The 19,757-nt window shown below is 42.7% G+C and overlaps 1 protein-coding gene and 1 long non-coding RNA gene across 2 annotated transcripts in view; one reads left to right on the forward strand and one right to left on the reverse strand.

Annotated features, from left to right (window-relative positions):
• Positions 1 to 312: 312 nt before the first annotated feature.
• On the reverse strand, positions 313 to 14,023 carry ARRDC4 (arrestin domain containing 4). Its single transcript, XM_006749012.3, has 8 exons — positions 13,609 to 14,023; positions 8,943 to 9,009; positions 8,546 to 8,693; positions 6,447 to 6,549; positions 4,751 to 5,007; positions 4,080 to 4,242; positions 3,480 to 3,634; positions 313 to 3,102 (listed from the first exon to the last, which is right to left on the reverse strand). The coding sequence occupies exons 1-8, from the start codon at positions 13,895 to 13,897 to the stop codon at positions 3,046 to 3,048; spliced, it is 1,239 nt and encodes a 412-aa protein (XP_006749075.1). The 5' UTR covers positions 13,898 to 14,023; the 3' UTR covers positions 313 to 3,045.
• LOC115937664 (uncharacterized) overlaps positions 14,005 to 19,757 on the forward strand; it is a 72,469-nt gene continuing 66,716 nt past the window's right edge. The window contains exon 1 of the long non-coding RNA XR_014148757.1: positions 14,005 to 16,658. This is a non-coding gene — a long non-coding RNA (uncharacterized LOC115937664). The remainder of the gene's footprint in view (positions 16,659 to 19,757) is intronic.

A 19,757-nucleotide genomic window follows, 5' to 3' on the forward strand; every position in this document is an offset into this window, starting at 1 on the left:
TTAAAAGTAGCCATTGTCATTTGGGAATAAATGAAGGTAATCTCTCAACAACCAAGACAGTTTAGGCTTACTCATGTTACCCCTTTTCTTCATGGAATGCTAAAAACTGATTTCCTTGGGGAAACTGAGCCCACTGTAAAACCAGGCTCAGAAGCCCCCAGGGCTGTCCGACCTGGTGATGGTATGCGCATGCAACAAAAGGATCTCAATTTAACAGCAATTACACTTTGTCTTGTGGTACTGATTTCCCCTAAGTCTGTAACGATTTAAGTCACAGTCTTACAAAAACAAAGCAAACACAGGACCAGTACCTCACAGCATTAGTGTCATCATTTATTAACAAAAGGAACCCATAGGGTTCAAACCAGAATACAAAATACAATCTTTATTTTTTTTTTCCTGTGGGTTAAACTGTTACATTTTTAATAATAAAAATAAAAAAGCTTTCATAGTTAACTTATCAAAAACAAAATCCCTGCCTATTGAGAGTTTCTTATTGTGCAAAAGAAAAACATAAAAATTAAAGTTCTGCCCATGGAAGGATTTTGTGTGCCAAAAGATACACATTTTCAATTTCAAAAATTTTTGCATCAAAAAGAAAATTCTAAGGCCACAGTTTCTTTGCAAACTAAACAACAGAATAACAAGCAAATAGCAGCTAAATTTTTATCTTCATTCCCAAGAATTCTGTTGCAATGTAGAATTTTCTAACATTCATAGAATAATTTCTTGATTATAAAACGGTATGCAGTTTCAACCTACTGCTTAAGGTCAGATATACTGATACCAATTTGATAAGGCAAATCATACCTTTTAGCTACTCTTTTAAGTGCTACAAAATGAGCTTTGCTTTAATTTTGTTAGCACATTTCACGATGTCTCTGTTACAGGTGATAAAACATCCTAGTGAAAGATTCCACTGAGTAGTTGGAAGCCAACTACTTGGCTTTCTACATGGGGCCAAAACTAAACTTTCTTCCTTCATACCGTTTTTCTTCGCTTCTTTCACTTTATTTTGGTATCATGGAGATGGACAATGTCTTGACAAGGCATATAAACTACAACTTAGAAGTCAAGAAACAGTTGAAGAGGATCTTTTTTTTAGAGTAAGAACAACACTGTTCAGATAACACTTAAAGACACATACCTCTCTAAAAATACACAAAGACAAAGCAAAAAAAAAAAAAAAAAAGCACTAAAAACCAAAGTAGGGAATAAAGTTCTGTGACAATTTCAGTACCACAATTATTGGTGTAACAGTTTTGCACTGTGATTTTAAATAGTGGCTTACAATGAAAAAAATTGCTTAAGATGCTTACGTGATTAGAGAGAGAGGTATGTCCAGAAGGGGGAGAAGGATACATTTACCTAATGCATGTAGAAAAAAATCCCTGATCAGATGGCCGACTAACTTCTAAATACAAAACTTAACCTTAGAAGAGCTTTGATACTTGTGACTGAATATACTGATTGAAAGAAAAGTTATTCACTCTGGTGAATGAAGTACGGCATTCTGCATGGGAAGCACCCGGGTTTCTAGGTTGAACCCGTAGGACATGGAGAAAACCAAAGTACTCGGCTAGTCCAAAACCTCTATCGTGGAAATCCCTCCCTCCTTTCTACTGAGGGTCCAGGAATGCTCTCAGCTCATGAAACCAACAGATGAAAGGAAAAGCAAGGGACCATGCGACCACGAACAGAAGGGGAGAGGGGAAAAGTCAAAACATTGCTCAGACTTCTAGCAGCAACACAATCTTGTTGGTCGGAATATCCTGAGGTTAAATGATAATAAAAATATTGCACCAAAACAATAAAGGAAAAAAATCACAGTTTAAATAGAATTACTAAAGAATTGAAATGGGAATAATAATACACGGTGCAGTGACTGCCGTCAGTAGACTAAGGTCTCTTCTTGGCAGGAATTCAGTTTGTCCTTTTTAAAAACCATGGTTGTTTGTACCCTCTTTTGATTTTGCATTTATTTTGAAATACCCTTTGGTAGGCATATATTAACTTTCATCTAACGCTAGCCTTATAGATTTTTCCCTTGGTCCACCTGCAGATTTAGTGATAGGTCAGAGGAGATTGCTACTGCCAATTAGCAGAAACTCTACACAAGGCTTATCAGGCCTCGAGTTTTCAAAGGATTCTGATAAACCCACTAGAGGTAGGTTAAGAAAGGCTTTTTGTTGTTTTTTTTGTATTTTTTTTCTGTGTAGTTATCAAGGCAGCCTGAGGATGCAACCTTTTTTTTTTTTTTTTTTTCCCTTTCTTTTTCTACTGTCATCCTAGGTAAATAAGACACGGGGAAAATCAAACACATACCCTAACAAAGTACTTAAATGGGGTAAGAAGTATAGCCTTCAACCGAACGTGTTCTCATACTGATCCCCTCTGAACTGACACACCTTGCGAGGAACTCTTTTCTTGGTTTCGTAATACTGCAGAGCCAATTTATACAGTGGAACTGTGTTACTTCGTTAGGACCTCATTGAAAGGTTCTTTCGAGGACTTCAGTCCTATGGGACACGGTAAGAAACCACGAAGCCCCTCACACTTGGTATCTAGGGTGGGCCTCTCCTATTCGTGCACGCCTCCATGCTGCTGCCATCTTCAAAATCAAGGCTCCCAGTGAGTCTACATTTCCTTAAAGCTCAGGGTAACTTCTTTTCCACCTTGAGAAACCTCTGTAAAGTGACACAGAGCATTTCCACTCTCCACACAGCGTCTGTTCTCTGCGGTCAAGCGCGCAGGCACCCCCTTCACTTACTCTATCACCATCAGGACTTCCGGGACATTCTTCTCACGTGACTTTTCACATCTGCTTCACTGGATTACTTAAAGGGGACGCACGACGGTATCATCAACTTGTGCAATGATCCCGTCGGCCCACTGGGAAGTTCACATATTCTTTAATTTCTATCACCTTCGATCTGGATGTTCATTTATGTTCTTACATGCCTTTCTCTCCCTCTTTTCCAAAAAGGCAGGGGTAAGGAACCGTTTTCTAAATTGATGATGAACACAGTGATTTCTGACATTTGTTCAGAGAATGAAGGAAACAGGCTGGGTCTCTTCTACATCAGGAGGATGTGGATCAACCTGCAAAAAAAGAGCAGACCAGGATTACTATTCCAGCACCCTATAAATAATCTTAGTATCTATTTCTATTTATATGGTGGTTAGAAGCCAAGTTGCTATGAGCCTATTAATAAGAAGTCCCAGCGGGTCACTTAAGTGCTCTGTACTCCATGGCCACATAAAACAATTTAAAGGCGATCCATGGTACTCTACAGGCATGCTATCATTTACAAGGAAAATATTACAAAAGGAGGTAATCCAATCAGTGCCAGTTTATCATCACCAGAAAAAATTTTTAAATCTGTATCCCCTACTACTTAGGAATCAGCAACAGATACTTACAAAGGATTATTTCCAGACGGCAACCTAAAAGTCTTATTTTCTTTCGTTTTGCTTACCTCTGAATAAAGAGGCGGAGGCTGAAACCGGAATTCCTGTATGCAGGCGAACATGGGACAGCATGCTTCCCCCTCACAGTTAGGGGGCTGAGGGTAAGGAGGCACGTGTCTAGAGAATTCCTCCTCTGACACCACGTCTGCGTAATTTGGTGGCGCTGTGACAAAAACAGAATTGGGTCTCAGAAGTCCACGTGAAAATTCATTACATTCTTCCGAACTTTTACCAAAACAAGAAATTTAGCTAAATTTGGAAACAATGTTTTTCTTTTCCCCCCTCTAATGAGCAAGTTTTTGTGCCCATCATGACAGAACATACTTAATCGATCCTTCTCTTGTGAAATCACTACTAACAGTTATTGCATTCTCCTCTTTTGAGATGGAGACTTCCTTCTGGCTCTGCAGCCAGCAGCTCTGTGCCCCGGCTAAGCCAGGCTCCCAAAGTCCCTGCCAGGAAGGCAGTGTTATGATTTCCAGGGCTCAGAAGAGTCAGGACAGCTGCGGAGGCGGGAGTCCTCGGCATCTGAGCACCTGCTGTCTTACGCTGCCCTCAGGTACCCTACGTGTGAAACTCCTCGCGGAGGGAACCTCCACGCCTCGTACCTTCGGGCTGCTCTGGCAAGGTCAGCGTCAGCCAGCTCAGATCCATACTGAACTGGCTGGCAATGCTGGAGTTTCTGCTGCCAAAACCATGGTATGGAATCGTGCCAATCACTAAGGGCAGCTCGAGCATCAATTTTTTAGCACCAGGAATGTGAATGTACACCTAATATGTCAAAAAAAGAAAAGAAAAAAAGAAAGAGAGAGAAAAAGGCAAAAATATAAATAAAACCTCCAATTTATTTTTTCACAGAAACAAGTATCTTTGTTGCCTACCACCACTTCTCCAATAGAACTGTAAAGGATCCTGACCAAATAAAATGAAGAACAAACCAAATGAAGAGCCCAGGAAATACACTGAATGCTCTGTGATGGGGACCTGTAGCCTTAACATACTTCACTGTAAGCAAGCACGGCTTACATAATAATGATAAAAAATGAAGTCTATGTTTTCAATATAACAAACACCCCTTAACTGCATGTTAGTTAACTCAATTCCTTAGGGGGACAGTTTTTGATTAAGAACAAAGGCCAATCTTCATCATTCCATGGTCTGCCATAATGCTGACATACAAGGACATTGTCCCAGGAATTAAACGTACACAGTCGTGGTAACGTGGCATGGTTATTACTCCATTCTACATATTTTTCATTTTAAGAAGATCTCCGCTTACAGCTAAGGAATAGTCTATTCTGATAATGCAGCAATCCAGGATGGACGGGGTAACAGGTGGGATTTTGAGAGTCTTCCCATTCCACGTGTCAGTGCCCCCAGATGCAATGTGGTTTCCTCGTACGTTGGCAACCATGTGCCGGACGGTCTTTGTTCTCCCACTCGCCAAGTACGTCTGGGTTTGGAAAATAGCAGCTTTGGGAACAATCAGCCGAGAGGAACAATTCTCTATCTCTGCATAGATTGGAATGGCTTCTCCTAAAAAGAGAACAAAAACACCTTCAGAGACTTTTCAGAAAGTTCTCACCACGGTGGAAGAGAGCCGCTAACCAATTAAAGCCAAAGTCGCCTTGTGACTTTAACAAATTGAGAGCCTTCGATGGAAAACTTGCATTGTGAATCTGTGTCAGAGATCTGAGAATTCACTGCAGGTCACGGTAGATACTGGCTTCTTTTTTTTTTTTTTAAAGATTTTTTATTTATTTGACAGACAGAGAGACAGCTAGAGAGGGAACACAAGCAGGGGGAGTGGGGGAGGGAGAAGCAGGCTTCCCGCCGAGCAGGGAGCCCGATGCGGGGCTCGATCCCAGGACCCTGGGATCATGACCTGAGCCGAAGGCAGACGCTTAACGACTGAGCCACCCAGGCGCCCCGGTAGATACTGGCTTCTAATTACGGCATTATTTGCTTTTCTAATGTAGCAATATTAGGTTGCCAGTTCTAAACATATGTAAATAACAAGTATCTATAAAAATTAAAATAATACATACAAATAAATGGCCCAGTACTACGTTAAGCACAAAAGATCACTAACAAACTCATTAATGCCCATCAAATTAAAATCTGCCCAACAGGAGAACAAAGACATCGCTTTTAAGGAGCCAATGTGAAGGCATAAATGAAACGGATGGAGCAGACGACTTTTCCGTCCGCATTACATGCCCACCGTTCCACCATCTGTACCACATTCATTTCCAATGAGCCGGAACCCTGGAGTGGGGGCCAAACCCACTGGACGGAATCAGAGCCTTCACAAACGGTTGCTCCAATATCAATCTGACTGTTCAGGCTGTTCATGTTCTACACTCTCACCCCCTATGTTTGGGTACATATCCCCAGCACAGGGTCAGACTGCTTGACGTGGTTTCCTGCTGCAATAGCGTTTTTTTTTTTTGTTTTTTTTTTAAGATTTTATTTATTCTTTTGACAGAGAGAGACACAGCGAGAGAGGGAACACAAGCCGGGGGAGTGGGAGAGGGAGAAGCAGGCTTCCCGCTGAGCAGGGAGCCCGATGCGGGGCTCGATCCCAGGACCCTGGGATCATGACCTGAGCCGAAGGCAGACGCCTAACGACTGAGCCACCCAGGCGCCCCGTGAAATAGTGCTCTTCTGAGCAACGCTGCTCCTGACATTCTTTGGCAACATCAAGTAAAATGCTGGCATTTTCCCCACTTTCCCAGTTCTAGCCTTTGTTACTAAAGTGAAAGGACCGAAGTCAGAAACACCAGAAGTTTTACTGGAATCTACTCATCCACTCAAAAATACTTACATATCCATTATTTATATGAAAAACATATTATCCACATTTTAAAACAGTATGTACCTCATGAATTACAAAACACACTATTTAAAATCACTTAAAAGTAGCTAATAAAATGCATGACTCCTCCATTTGGACTTTGAAACATTTTGCTTACCATTACAGTATCCTTTTCTTTCAATTTTGGCACTCAGTGAGACAGGACCAGACGTGAAAAACCAACAGCCAACCATTTTCTCTTGAGTTTTCAATACAGGGGTCTTGAAAATTTCAAGAAATAACATGACTTTAATTAATCCAGTAGAAAACTCAGGGAACTTAAAATTACATCATTCTTTATTAAACAGTTGTGAAGAAATGTCTTTCGGAAAACAAATCAACTTTTTATCCTCATGTGACATACTAGGCAAAATACTTGCTGAAATATAAAGCATTGAAAAAACAAGTCATTCTCTTTTAGGAAAACTAAGATGAACTGTCAGACTCAAATTAGGTGACACCATCCTATTTTACCCTATAATGATTTTATTTCTGGGAAACGATATACATTCCCTTACGGTAATAATAAAAAATTACAGTAGTAACTAGTAAAGTGGAAGAGGTGTTTTTCTTTCTTTTAAAGACTTTACGTGCAGATTAGGTTAAAGAAAGAAATGGTATAAAAATCAATAATCAAAATCTTCTCTTTGTTTTGGCATCTAAAATATAGAAGCAGCGAAGAGCCTTTTTTCCTGAATTCAAGAATGCATGATTAGGCAGAAATTTCAAGTGCCCTCAAGTGAGACTGGCTATGGGTTCTGTGTGATGGTGGCACAATGCACCCAATGCAACGGATCCACAAGGTTACCGAACAGACCACCCCACCTTTTCTCCTACGGCATCAAGAGAAGGGGCACAAGACTTAAAATGCTCAGTTCAAAAGGCGCACAAACCAAAAGCTCATGGTAAAAGCCAAAGCTGCAATAGTTTTTCACTTATAAAAAGAACATTAAAGGATTAATGGTTTTTCTTTTTGGCAAAAAAATAAAATCTCCTTAAATCATTTGCCACAATGGCCCACAAATAGCTTAGAAATAGCCAGCTTCCCAATTCTAAGTAGTTTTTAAAAGTACAAGACAGTATTGTCAATTTGCAAAAACAAAACAAAACAAAAAGACAAAAAAAACCCAAAAAAACCCAAGGTGTGAAGTGGACGGTAACTTCCGGCCGTAACAGGAGCTTTCAGCCTGCTCGGCTGGGTGCGGGGCTGTTCTAGGATTTTGGTCACAAGGGGTCCTGCAGCCAGAGCATAATTATTATACTGTCACCCTCCAAAAGTGAACGTTAGAGAGAAGTCCATTCCATTTTCCATTAAAAATAGGGTGAAATACCTTCTAGCTCCTGTTTTTTCCCCTTATCTTTAAAAACATTGGCCAGAAAAAGAAATCCCCCAATACTAAACATACATCTTTGGAACACCCGTATCATGATGGAAAGTTCAAATTATCCCAGTATTTTCTATGAAGTAAAAAAATCATTCATTCATATTTAAATGAAGAACCATTAGGTCCTCACAGCTATCATGAAAGTACAAGGTATAATTTTATATTATTTTGATAATATGGGTTTAGATAAAAGAATCTAGCTCATTAGCTCCCATCCTGCCTACTCTGTTGTTACTTATAGCCTAATCTTTCTTATCAGCCTACAGTATTTCTGGTGATTATTAGAAGTTCAATGCTTTAATGTGGCCAAATCTGTCATAAGGAAATGATAAGAGAAAGGCTCTCCACGGCAGCTGCACGCACTTACTTAATGTTAGAAAATGACATGCAAAATGCAAGGATACATAGCATAATGGCCTGAGCCTCAATAACAGGCTGAGCATGATTAATACTCTTCCGTAATTACTGTTCCTCAACCTGCTATTATTGAAGAGTTTAGAATACCACAGCCCCGTGAATGTGGCCGCTCTGGTAAAAGTAACCACTCTCTGTGTGCGCATTATTATTATTAAGCCTTATTAATGCATTTCAAGCCCGTATAACTTTTTGGCAAAAGCAGCCCTGAACAATGGAGACATAATCAATAGTATTAACACAGACAATTTGTAATTTGCCCAACCTAGAATCACACATTTATAGTGAAGGCCCATGGGTTATAAGATTGTATCAGAAAGTGACAGGACAGACTAGCACCACACTGGATCAGTGTATACAGCACTATGAAGGGAAGGAGGAAGGCAGGGGAGGAGAAAAAGGAGGAGGAAGAACTTACTAATAATGCTGGTGTGTTGACATCAATGTGACTAATCACCTGAAGCTCCCGCTTCACACTCTGATCGGGTACCTTGGGTCGTTCCAAAACTGCCCTCACACAGTACTGAATACTTCCATATTTCCCGGTGAACGAGGTTACTAAAGGTCTGAAACGAACCAAAGAGGTTAAGTGAGAAGTTCATCTTTCAGTGAAACACCACTGGAAAAAAAACCAAAAAGCCTTAAAGTGTTGGTTTGGGTTAAACAAAATAAAAAGAATGTGAACAGGGTATCTACTGAGGGGCTATTCAAGATCAATGGGCATAACTGAGTCTCAGAAGATACCTGGTACCCTCACCTCGGGGAAGACATATTGCCGAGAAAGGAAATCACAAAAGTAGTATCGTTTCACTTACTCAGATGGAAGTTGAAAGCTAAATGGAAATTCATGTTTTCCAGGCTCTAATAAGAGGATGCCTTCACCTAAAAAAAGAAAATACATTTTAACTTAAGGTCATATTAGATCAAGAATTTTCACAACGTAACCCTATTTTTTAAAAAAAGGAGATTTCCCTGGCTATAGCATCCAGGATACTCCAGAAAGTACATTAATCTCTAAGACTTAGAGAATTAGAATTTGAATCAGTTTCTATCAAGTTTCATCAATTTCAAACCATATATACACATACAGTTTCTATCTTTAAAGAGACCAATCACGCAAGTAATTACCATAAAGTGTCGGAGCCCAGAGTTCTCATGTACATATACACGTGCACACACGCACATGTATGTGTATGCACACACACACGTATACATACGTGTGCGTCCATGTACACACACACATCTGTTCGCCCCACTCATAAACTAGCACAAGTGTCCCAGCATTGTATTATAAACATACACCAATGCTATTACACTAACATCATAGTATACTATTATACTAATATGACATACCGGTATTAAATTGGATTTAAAACTGATTTAGCAAAAAATAGATCTATTTATTTTGGGTATACCATAAAAATCACATTCTGTATTCCTTGGGCAAAAATGGAAAAAGGTGAAAGATTTCCTTGGAATAGTGTGAAGACGGAGTATAATAATACCAAACAGCCAAACTAACAGGACAACTTACGAGGTTAAGAGTCATGCATGTACACTTAAGCTCTACCCATTAATAGGTGGCTCGTTAATTGGTGGTTAAGTCAGGATATGGAGCGGGGTCTGCCTAGCACAGCCACGACTCCTCCCTCCTGCTCTGGGTTCTGGGTCAGCCAGCTCGGTTTTATCCCCCATAGAGGCCGAGATGCAGGGTGCAGATGGACCGTGTGAGGCCAGGGGCGCTGCTGGAGCTCCCATGAACACACACACAGCTGGCATCATTCAGATCCAAAGTCAACTCCAGGGCTGTCATGTGGCTTAGACAGCTCTGCAGAGATGCTTAGAAACTTCCCCTTCACTTTATGCTCATCGATTCAAGTTCAGAACTAAACCCCCTCATCAAGGGTGGCACGATTCAGATGAAGGAAGTGCAGCACAGATGAGAACTTTCTTCAGGATTTGCCTGGTCAGTTGATACTAAAAACAGAGATTTCTACTGTATCCATTCATTAAAAAAAAAAAAAAGAGAGAGAGAGAGAGAGACATTTAAAGGGCTAGTAAAATGGAATATTTTTTCACTTACTAGAAACAAGTTAACATTTCAACCTGTCCTTTCAGAAAACAAGAATGCATTATTGGCCCATTTAGTCTTCTGAATCTATCCCCAATTTTCAGCGTGTAATATATTAGGGGGAAAAATGACTGAAGGTCATTCAAATATAAATACAACACAGGTGGGTGACTTGGAGGCGAAGTGAACAAGTGACAGGGACAAGAGGCCACCGTGATGGAGGCAGTCCGAGGGCTCAGGTGTGCCCAGAGCTGCCCTCCCTGTAAGACTCAGCACTTACAGCCGTGCTATCAAGTGAAAGGCTCAAGGCAATCCCAATGCTTCTGAGAGAGCTGGACTAAAGTTCTAAATTGTAATCCTTAGACTACTGAATAGGACAATCTGTGTACTTTACAATGTTTAAAAATGTGGATTTCATGTGAGTTCAAACCGTACAGTGCTTAGACGTCAGGCCCCATGGATACAAAGATGAGTAACGTCAATCCTCAGATAGACCATGGGAGGAGGGGGGGCTACAGACACACGCATGCAAGTAATGAGCACAGAGTGCGGGAGCCCGTGGAGGGGATGGTGCCTGCTCTGGACCTGAGGCCAGCACGGAGATGTGGAGGAGGGGGTTTGAGAGGAAGGGAATAGCATGAGGCTGGGCACGGTGGGCATGTGTGGGGAACAGTTACTAGGGATACTGAGAGAGAGAAAGTTCTCTCATCATAGAGAACACAAATGAACATAGGAACTAGAACATTTAAAACAAGGCTTTCAATCCCCTCCACACATTAACAGAAACACAAATGGAGAAAGTTGATCAACAGAGGTTATAGCATTTGGAACCAAATCTTAGTTTTCTTCCTTTCTCTTATGATTATCTTTTTGTTTTTTTTTTTTGTTTTTTGTTTTGTTTTTTTTTTTTTTTAAAGATTTTATTTATTTATTTGAGACAGAGAGAATGAGATACAGAGAGCATGAGAGGGAGGAGGGTCAGAGGGAGAAGCAGACTCCCTGCCGCGCAGGGAGCCTGATGCGGGACTCGATCCCGGGACTCCAGGATCATGACCTGAGCCGAAGGCAGTCGCCCAACCAACTGAGCCACCCAGGCGCCCCTGATTATCTTTTTGTTAAAAGTTTAACAAGCTGAATCATGTGCCCATTTCTGCTTCTGTTCTCATGGCTCAGTACTTCTGCCTTATACACTGAGGACTATGAAATCACAGAGAGGTGTTCCATTCACTGATGGTCTTACAGCCCAAGCTCCTCATTCAGGGCACTCGCGAGGGGTGGGAGCTAAGAACATCATTACAGAGTCAGAGACTTGGGCTCAGGAAGGTTGAGGGACTCCCACAAGGTCATACCGCTGGTGGGTACCAAGTGAAACTAACTCTCTTCTGTCTTATCTTTCTACCACAACTCCTCAATAATTAAACAAAAAGTGAAGAAAATCACAAAGATAGCAAGTAGATTAGATTAATGGTGCCAAACAATTATCTGGGGGGAGATTTCCTGAAAAGAAATGTCCTAGACACATTTTCCCCCAAAATCTAGATTTCTAAAAATCTCTTCAGGTGATCAAAATTCAGCTAGGTTTTGGAAATAAATGACCCTGAAAATCTACGACTATGCAAAGTTGCTAACTTCTTTCAAGCTACAGATGTTAGGAGTGTTTTTTTTTTTTTTTTTCTCAATGAGCTCACCTAAAACAAACTATGATTTTTAAATAACACATAATTTTTGCCAATATCTGGTATGATATCTTTTAAAAACAAGCTAAAAATTTTCAGGTTGTCTAGGCTTAGACATTCTATTCCATCAGAATGAAAAAGCAAGATCTAACCTGTGATTCAAAACAGTATTTGTCAGACCAGATTTTACCAAAGCAATTTTTTATTACTAATCCCAGGTCCAACTGCTATTAATCTCACTTCTGTTTACTCAGTAGTTATAGGCACAGAGATAGAGAGAGTCCACAGTCCGGGTCAAAAACCACTTCTCTCTTCCACCACCCTTGACTCCAGTCAGCCATCTTGAAAATCTGTGTTGTCCCTGACCATTGGGGGAGGCATGTGTAGGCTGATCCTGGAAACCATACCAAGGAAAGGGTCACCCAACACACTGTACTTGTGAATCCAAAAAGGCTTTGGTTCCAAATACGTTTTTTTCCTCACTACAATACTTGGGATCACTGGATTCTCACATACCTTGAGGATTTAATGAACAGTCTACTTCTCCAAAGCAGGAAAAGGCAAAATTGCACATACTATTTATTTTGTACAAGACACAGAAAACATTAAAACATTGATATACTGCCTTTTACTCTTCAAGGGAGGGGTGTTTATACCATTATCTCCTTTTATAGATAAAAGCTGAAGCTGATGAGGCAGAAAGATAAAATAGTTTAAAGTAGCTTCCACCAGCTTCATGAAGAGCAAGACTCACTGTTCCTAGTATTTTCATGATTAAGAAAATCAATTTTTGCATATTTACTATATATAATTACATAAAGTTTTATATTTATACACGTAGTATACATATAGATAAAACAGCTATGATGTAGGTTCCCACATAAGCACTTGGAAAAACCTACACTATTAACTGGATTTCAACAAGAGTGGACAAGAAGTGGGTAATCATTCCTCCAGAAACTTACAATACCCAGATCCCACTGTCTCCAAAAGCCTACGGGGCAAGGGGCGGGGGGGGGGGGGGGGGGGGGGGGGGATGTTGCAAGGAAACAAAAAGAAGAAGACAAAAGAATATAGGGCAGAGGCAGAACCCTTGTTACTCTGGGAGCAGAAGAGGGAAAGTATGATAGTCAAGTGTGATGGTCAACTCTAGAAACACTTCCTTTGAACCCCTACCGCTCACGAACTACTTCCCTTTTTCCAAGATTGAGGTTTTGCTAATTCATCGTGAAACAAGAACGACTGTCTACCTCCAGGATGGGAAGAAGGGGAGGCCCATAAAACACTGAGCAACACAGCATGGAAATCTCATCGACTGACTCCACTCTCCATCCCTCAGGCCAGAAGGGACAGGACCGAGATCCCCAGATCTTAGATTTCTGACTGCTCATCACAGGTTCCCATGGCAACGGTTCACTCCTGGAAGGTCCTGGGACGCCCGGCGCTGGGCAGGCCCAAGCGAGCCAGAGGCGAGGAGCCAGGTAGACGTGCGCACTCACCTCGCGCGATCTCCCCGGTGCTTTGCAGTGGGGGCACAGGCATTGTTACCCACCCGCCACCGGCGACCAAACTGAGGCTCCGGCCACCCCGCAGGCGGACCCCAGCCTCGGATCCCGCCCCCGCCCCCCTAGCCGGCGGGCGTCCGCAGACGCGCTCCCTCCCGGTTCCTGCCAGCCCCTCTTGCGGAGCCTCCCGTGGCCCGGCGGGGACTCCGGGGCCGTGGCCCTCGCTCACCGGCCGGGGGTTCGCGCAGGCTCAGGCGCACGTTCAGGTACTCCACCTCCGAGGCGGCGGCCGGGGCCGCGGCGCCAGGGCTCGGGCCCCAGGCGGCAGTGGCTCGGCCGTGGGCCTCCAGGCGCAGCGCGCGCAGGGCCACCGGCTCGGCCGCCTCCAGCAGCACGTGTCCCGCCACCGTCTCGCCGCTCGAGTAGCAGCCCTTGCGCTCATCCTCGAACACCAGACCCAGGCTCTTTACGCGGCCCTCGGAGCCCACGGCCGCCGCGGACCCCGCCTCGCCGCCCATCCCGCCGGGCAATGGGGCCGCGCCAGGGAGGTCGGCAGCTGCCCGGAGCCGGCGTGGCGAGCAGAACGGCGCCGCTGTCACGGGCGCCCACCGCACGCCGAGGGCCGCCGCGGCAGTTGTGCGGTGCCCGGTGGAGCCCTGGAGCGCCGTGGGGCCTATCGCTTTAACAAACCCAGGTGGGACTGGACAGGGGCCGGGACAGCCCACCCCCGGCGCGCGCCCATAGGCCGCTCTGAGCCCTGCCTCGTGCCGATTGGTTGTAAATGGCTACTGAGTCATTTCATAGGCGCTCCCACGCACCGGATGGCGCAGGTAGGCAGTGCGTGATCAGACAGTGGTGACCAATCGGGATACGCAGGCGTACACGTGCACAGGCCGCTTATTGGCTGGGGCAAGGCACAGTTTTCGGGCGCTGACCAATAGTGAGGCGGTGCGCCCATGTGGACAGATAGTGTGAAACAATATTTGTTAGGGAGGGGGCGGGACCGGGAATCTCCGGCTCGCAAAGTGTCAGCCGTTCCCATGGTTACGAACGGGGGCGGGGTTTCTGGCAGCGTGGGGACTGCAGAACCCACTGGGTTTGCACTGGTATATGAAGTTGTGATTGCAACTGGCTTGTATTTTTAATCTGCAGTACTCGTGGGGGAAATAGATACCCTGGAAAATGGAACTCAGCAATAATTCTCCTGTGAGTTTTTTGGGTGGAGGTGGGGCGGCTGCCTCGAAACTTTAATGGATAACTTGGCAACTACTAACTTCCCGGTTCCCGAGCCCCGCCTCTCCGGGGTTTCGGAATTCCCAGCCTGAGAGCCGCAAACTGGAGGAATGAAGGCTGTGATTCTCAACCTGGTACGACCCCCAAGGAGTTCTCCTGGACTCACAGCCTTTCTAAGCTGGGAATAGCCCAGAACACTGATTCTTCCTGTTGTAAACAAGGTCGTGAATCAGGTTGTTTCAAAACAATATGTGCAACCCAAGTTTCTGCTCCACCGGAAAGGATTTCCTGACTTCGTGTCATAGTCAAGGAAGACTTAACAGTTGCCTTGATGACTTGTTCTCCACGCCCATGGCTCCTTTTGCCTGTCCTCATTTTCATTTTGTTCTTTAATATTCCATTCCTTCTCTACTGTAATTTTTTTTTTACCATCTAGCGTAGCTGACCTTATTTGGCCATTTTCTAACCCTTTTAAGTTCTTCCCTTATTAAATTTCCAAGTTTGTGAGCTGTTATCACAGATTGATCTCGTATTGAGATTTAAAACCTCTCCTGAAGTAGGTATTTCCTTTTTGTTGTTGTTGTTTTATTTTAAGGATCCCAAACGACAGGTTACTTTGCTGCCTTCTTTGAGTTTAAATTATTAACGTGGAACTTTACTGAAGCTTTGCAACTTCGAAATTTCTTTATCACTTCTGAAAGAAAGTGGAAAGCGCCACAAATCTCTGCATACAGTTCTGAAATAGCTGTTAGTTTCTCAGCACTTTATCTAGAAGAGTTCCCAACATGCTATTACTGGTCCACTTTTCTTTATAACACAACCACACGTTATATGCTTATTTGCATATTGTTTATCACTACCATCTGAAGCAAAGAACTTGTTCTCCTCATTGTTGTACCCGTAGTACCTAACACAGAGTTTAGGACACAGTCAGCACTCAATAATGTTGACTTGATTGAATGAAGGAATCCCAACCCATACAGTATTACTTGGCTTTGCAATAAATGAATAGTACTCTGCCTCTTACTCTACTGTATCTTCATCCTCTCCAGGCAGATGTTCTCTATCTCCCCACACCTTCCAAATTAGGTGGCTGAGAAAGGGGGAAAGCTAATGGCCCTAACCATGCCCAAAAGGCAGACTTGCACATATGGCAGGCGTTCTGTGCTGAGAAAGATCAGGCTCTCTTCGCTCATTTGTCAGCTAATGATACTTTGATTCCAGGTAGCAGAATGCATGGCCAAACATTGGCTTGAACAATAAGTATATTTCTTGTTTACTTAACCAGAAGTAAGTGCAATGGCAGGCGCTATCAGGGTTGGTTCATCAGGGTCCTCTTATCTTTCTCCACTGCCATACTCAGTTCTCTTACTGGTGGCGGTGGTTATCACAGCTCTAAGTATCCCAAAGCAGAATTTAAAAAATAAAGCAAGGGAGTCCATGTTCACTTAAAAAAAAAAAAAAAAAAGTGAATTTTTTTTTTTCTTCTCTTCCTCTCTCCTTTCAGAAAGAAAATACATTTCCTAGATGCCCCCAATAGACTTCTTACATGGTGTTGGCCAAAATGGACTCGTCTATGCACCCGTAGGTTATTAACTGGCAAAAAGAAATGAGATTTTTACAATTCGCTCAGACCAGTGATTTTTCTCTGGGGGCTAAATAAAATCGGAGCTCTGTTAGCAAATGGCTGTTGTGTGGTCAATCTAGAGCCATTCGACTGAGGTTAAGTGGGCCTGGCCAAATTGCTATAGAGTAGAGCTGTGTCAGTCAAACCTTAAAAAAGTGGGTGAGGGGTGCTTGAGAACGCTAGATGATCTTTGCAGATTTTCTGTAAGTTTGAAATTATTCCAAAATAGCAACAGGGATTTTTTTTTTCCCATAGTCTCCTGCTTGCAAGAACACTTGATCTGGGTTCTCTGACTAAAAGATAGGGGAGCCCTGTGATATTTTTGCTGCTTGTGGCTGCGTTGGATGTCTACACTGGGGTCATCCTTGGTTCCAAGCCAGGGGATGAAAGAAAACCTTCCAGCAAACTCACTCATGATGGTTTGCTTTTTAAGTTTTGACTTCCCTCCCCAAGCCACTTGCTATTGCCAGTGCTCAGCTACTTCTATTCTTTCTCCTTTTCTTCCTCCTTCCTCCTCCTCCTCCTTTTTATTTTCAAAGTTTTAGTTATAATCACTGGGGGAGAGGTGTTCTATTGTGTGACTTTATGTTTTCCAGCTCTAGAATTTATTTTTCCCGCTCCTTCAGATCTTAAAAAGGTAATTAAAATGCTGCGTAAGTTTCTCAGAGTCCATAGTCTCTCATGGTTCATCTCTCCCTCCAATTCCCCCCCCTTCATTTTTCCCTTCCTCCTCCTAATGTCCTCCATGCTATTCCTTATGTTCCACAAATAGGTGAAACCATATGATAATTGACTTTCTCTGCTTGACTTATTTGACTTAGCATAATCTCCTCCAGGAGGGGGGTGGGGGAATGGGTTAGCCCGGTGATGGGTATTAAGGAGGGCACGTACTGCATGGAGCACTGGGTGTTATACGAAAACAATGGATCGTGGATCACCACATCAAAAACTAATGATGTATTGTGATTAATATAACATAGTAAAATAAAATTAAAAAAAAAGAAATAATAGACTCCTAAGAACAAAATGTGTTTTATTAAAGAAACTTTGTCCCAAAATAAAATAAAATAAAATGCTGCATAAGTACCAACACACATTCATTATCTTTTTGGAGAATGGACACATTCATCTTGCTTTTGCCTCACTATTTTTTTTTTTTAAAGATTTTATTTATTTATTTGACAGAGAGAGAGATAGTGAGAGAGGGAACACAAGCAAGGGGAGTGGGAGAGGGAGAAGCAGGCTTCCTGCGGAGCAGGGAGCCCGATGCGGGGCTCGATCCCAGGACCCTGGGATCATGACCTGAGCCGAAGGCAGACGCTTAATGACTGAGCCACCCAGGCGCCCCTGCCTCACTATTTTTATCCAGCAACTTTAATTTGTGCTCACTCATACCTTGATTTTTATTTGGAGGCTGGCTGATGTTTGAAACTCATTTGCTACCTGAATTGGAAATCAAGTTTACAAAGCACAGATCTCTAGGAAGAAGGAGAAGAATCGTACCATGCTGAACATTCACTGAACACCAGCCTAGGTGCCCAACATGTGTGATCCTGTTTAATCTCACAAAAATCCCTGTGAGGGGGCATTTCAGGATAGAGATCCAAGTTTACAGACAAAGAGCCAAGGTTCAGAAAGATGGGGTGCCTTGCTTCACATTCTGTTTTCAGTAAGTGACAAGGCCAAGGTCAGACAAGGCATTCTGTGTTCATAACGTTGCCCTTTAGTATCATGGTTGAAGGGAAAAGAGAAAGGAAGGAAGGGGAAAAGGATGGAAGAGAAAGGAAGAAGGAAAAAAGTTTAACTTACTTTAATAAGAGGAAAGAAGAGACGTTCACCACTCCCAGCTGGGGTTTCCTACCAGCACAGTACGCACGCCCTTGACACTGAGGTGCTCCTCTCTTATGTTGACAATACCCCCCCGAAAATGCTTAGCACCTGTCTCTCCACAGGCCTAAAGTGATCCTCCACCTTCTTCCAAAAATGACTGGTGGCAGCTGCAGAGGAAATAACTGAAATGAGCTTTCTTTTAGAAGGAAAGTTGGAACGGAGAAAGCGTATGGGGGAGTAGATAACTGAGCAGGGAAACAAAAGAGGACAAAATACACCCAAAAAGGGAAATACTGCAGACAAATTTGTTTGATCCCCCCCACTGGGATGGAGAGACAGGAATTCATGTAAGAACGCAGAACTCTTTTGCTGCAGATATCTTATTCTGAAGAGCAGAAAGACCCTGCGTTCTTCCTGCAGGGTTCTTGCATACATAATGTGGTTGAATTGTGACAGTAACAGAATGAGCACAGCAAGAAAGTGTTTCCTGTGAGTGAATTGGTAGTAGATTACAGTTCCATTATTGAAACTGAACAGGCAAACATGAAACCAAGACTCATAAGATAAGTAACAATTAAGGATCTTAAATAAACATCATTAGACCCATATTGAACGCAGAATCAATGGGAAGAGCTTGCCTGTGACCAAACATCATCTGTTCGGCATAATTGTCCTTGACGACTATCCTTTTGCCCCACAAGGGTCTGCTGTGATGGAAATGGCCATGTATGGATTTCACAAAACACCTTCCTTCAACTATTTGGGGGTTTATGAGGAATTCTAATTGAATTAAGTCATAAAATTATCAATATAAATTATAAAGCTTTATTCCACTGTAAATTATAAAAACTGTGGAAAATCACTTTAGGAATCAAGACTCTTTCCCAGTGAACTCAAGCAGAGAGCAGGAGAGTCCTGTGAGTGCAGGAGAGTCCCATGCTCCTATTTTGGTCCCATTTAGACCCTTCTTCCCTGGTCCGAGGCCATAGACACCATTCCAAGCTTAGAACTTACATTTGCAAGCACGTATGCATTTATATAGTTTTATGTTTGTTTTACACCTGTATGCACAAACACATAAAATCATACTCTAGTTATGGGCTCTGCACCTGGATTTTCTTCACTTCAAAGTATGCCGAAGCCTGTTTAATCACAACTTAAAGGTCTGTCTCATAGTTTTTTATGAATATCATAGGATTTCATGGTGTGACTCCACTATTGTTTACACAATCATAGCCCACTAATAGGCATTTAGGTTCCTTTAGATTTGGAGCTATTTTTTTTTAAGGCTTTTTATTGTTACGTTAATCAGCATACATTACATCATTAGTTTTTGAGGTAGTGTTCCATGATTCATTGTTTGCGTGTAACACCCAGTGCTCCATGTAGTACGTGTCCTCTTTAATACCCATCACCAGCCTAACTCATCCCCCCACCCTTCCCTTCTAGAGCCCTCAGTTTGTTTCTCAGAGTCCATAGTCTCTCATGGTTCATCTCCCCCTCTGATTTCCCCCCCTTCATTATTCCCTTCCTGCTATCTTCTTTTTTTTTTTTTTAATTTTTTTTATTGTTATGTTAACCCCCATACATTACATCATTAGTTTTAGATGAAGTGTTCCATGATTCATTGTTTGTGCAAAACACCCAATGCAGAACGTGCCCCCCCCAATACCCATCACCAGGCTAAC

Source organism: Leptonychotes weddellii, chromosome 9, assembly GCF_054177405.1.
Source record: "Leptonychotes weddellii isolate Sample4059 chromosome 9, ASM5417740v2, whole genome shotgun sequence".
Taxonomy (NCBI): domain Eukaryota; kingdom Metazoa; phylum Chordata; class Mammalia; order Carnivora; family Phocidae; genus Leptonychotes; species Leptonychotes weddellii.

What these genes read in the sequence shown, in the direction of transcription:
- ARRDC4 (XM_006749012.3), bottom strand. Translation starts at nt 13,897, where the DNA reads ATGGGCGGCGAGGCGGGGTCCGCGGCGGCCGTGGGCTCCGAGGGCCGC. An exon ending in TCAACACACCAGCATTATTA is followed by an intron (nt 6,550 to 8,545) that starts GTAAGTTCTTCC and finishes GAAATTTTCAAG; the next exon opens with ACCCCTGTATTGAAAACTCA. An exon ending in CTCCGCCTCTTTATTCAGAG is followed by an intron (nt 3,103 to 3,479) that starts GTAAGCAAAACG and finishes CTTTTTTTGCAG; the next exon opens with GTTGATCCACATCCTCCTGA.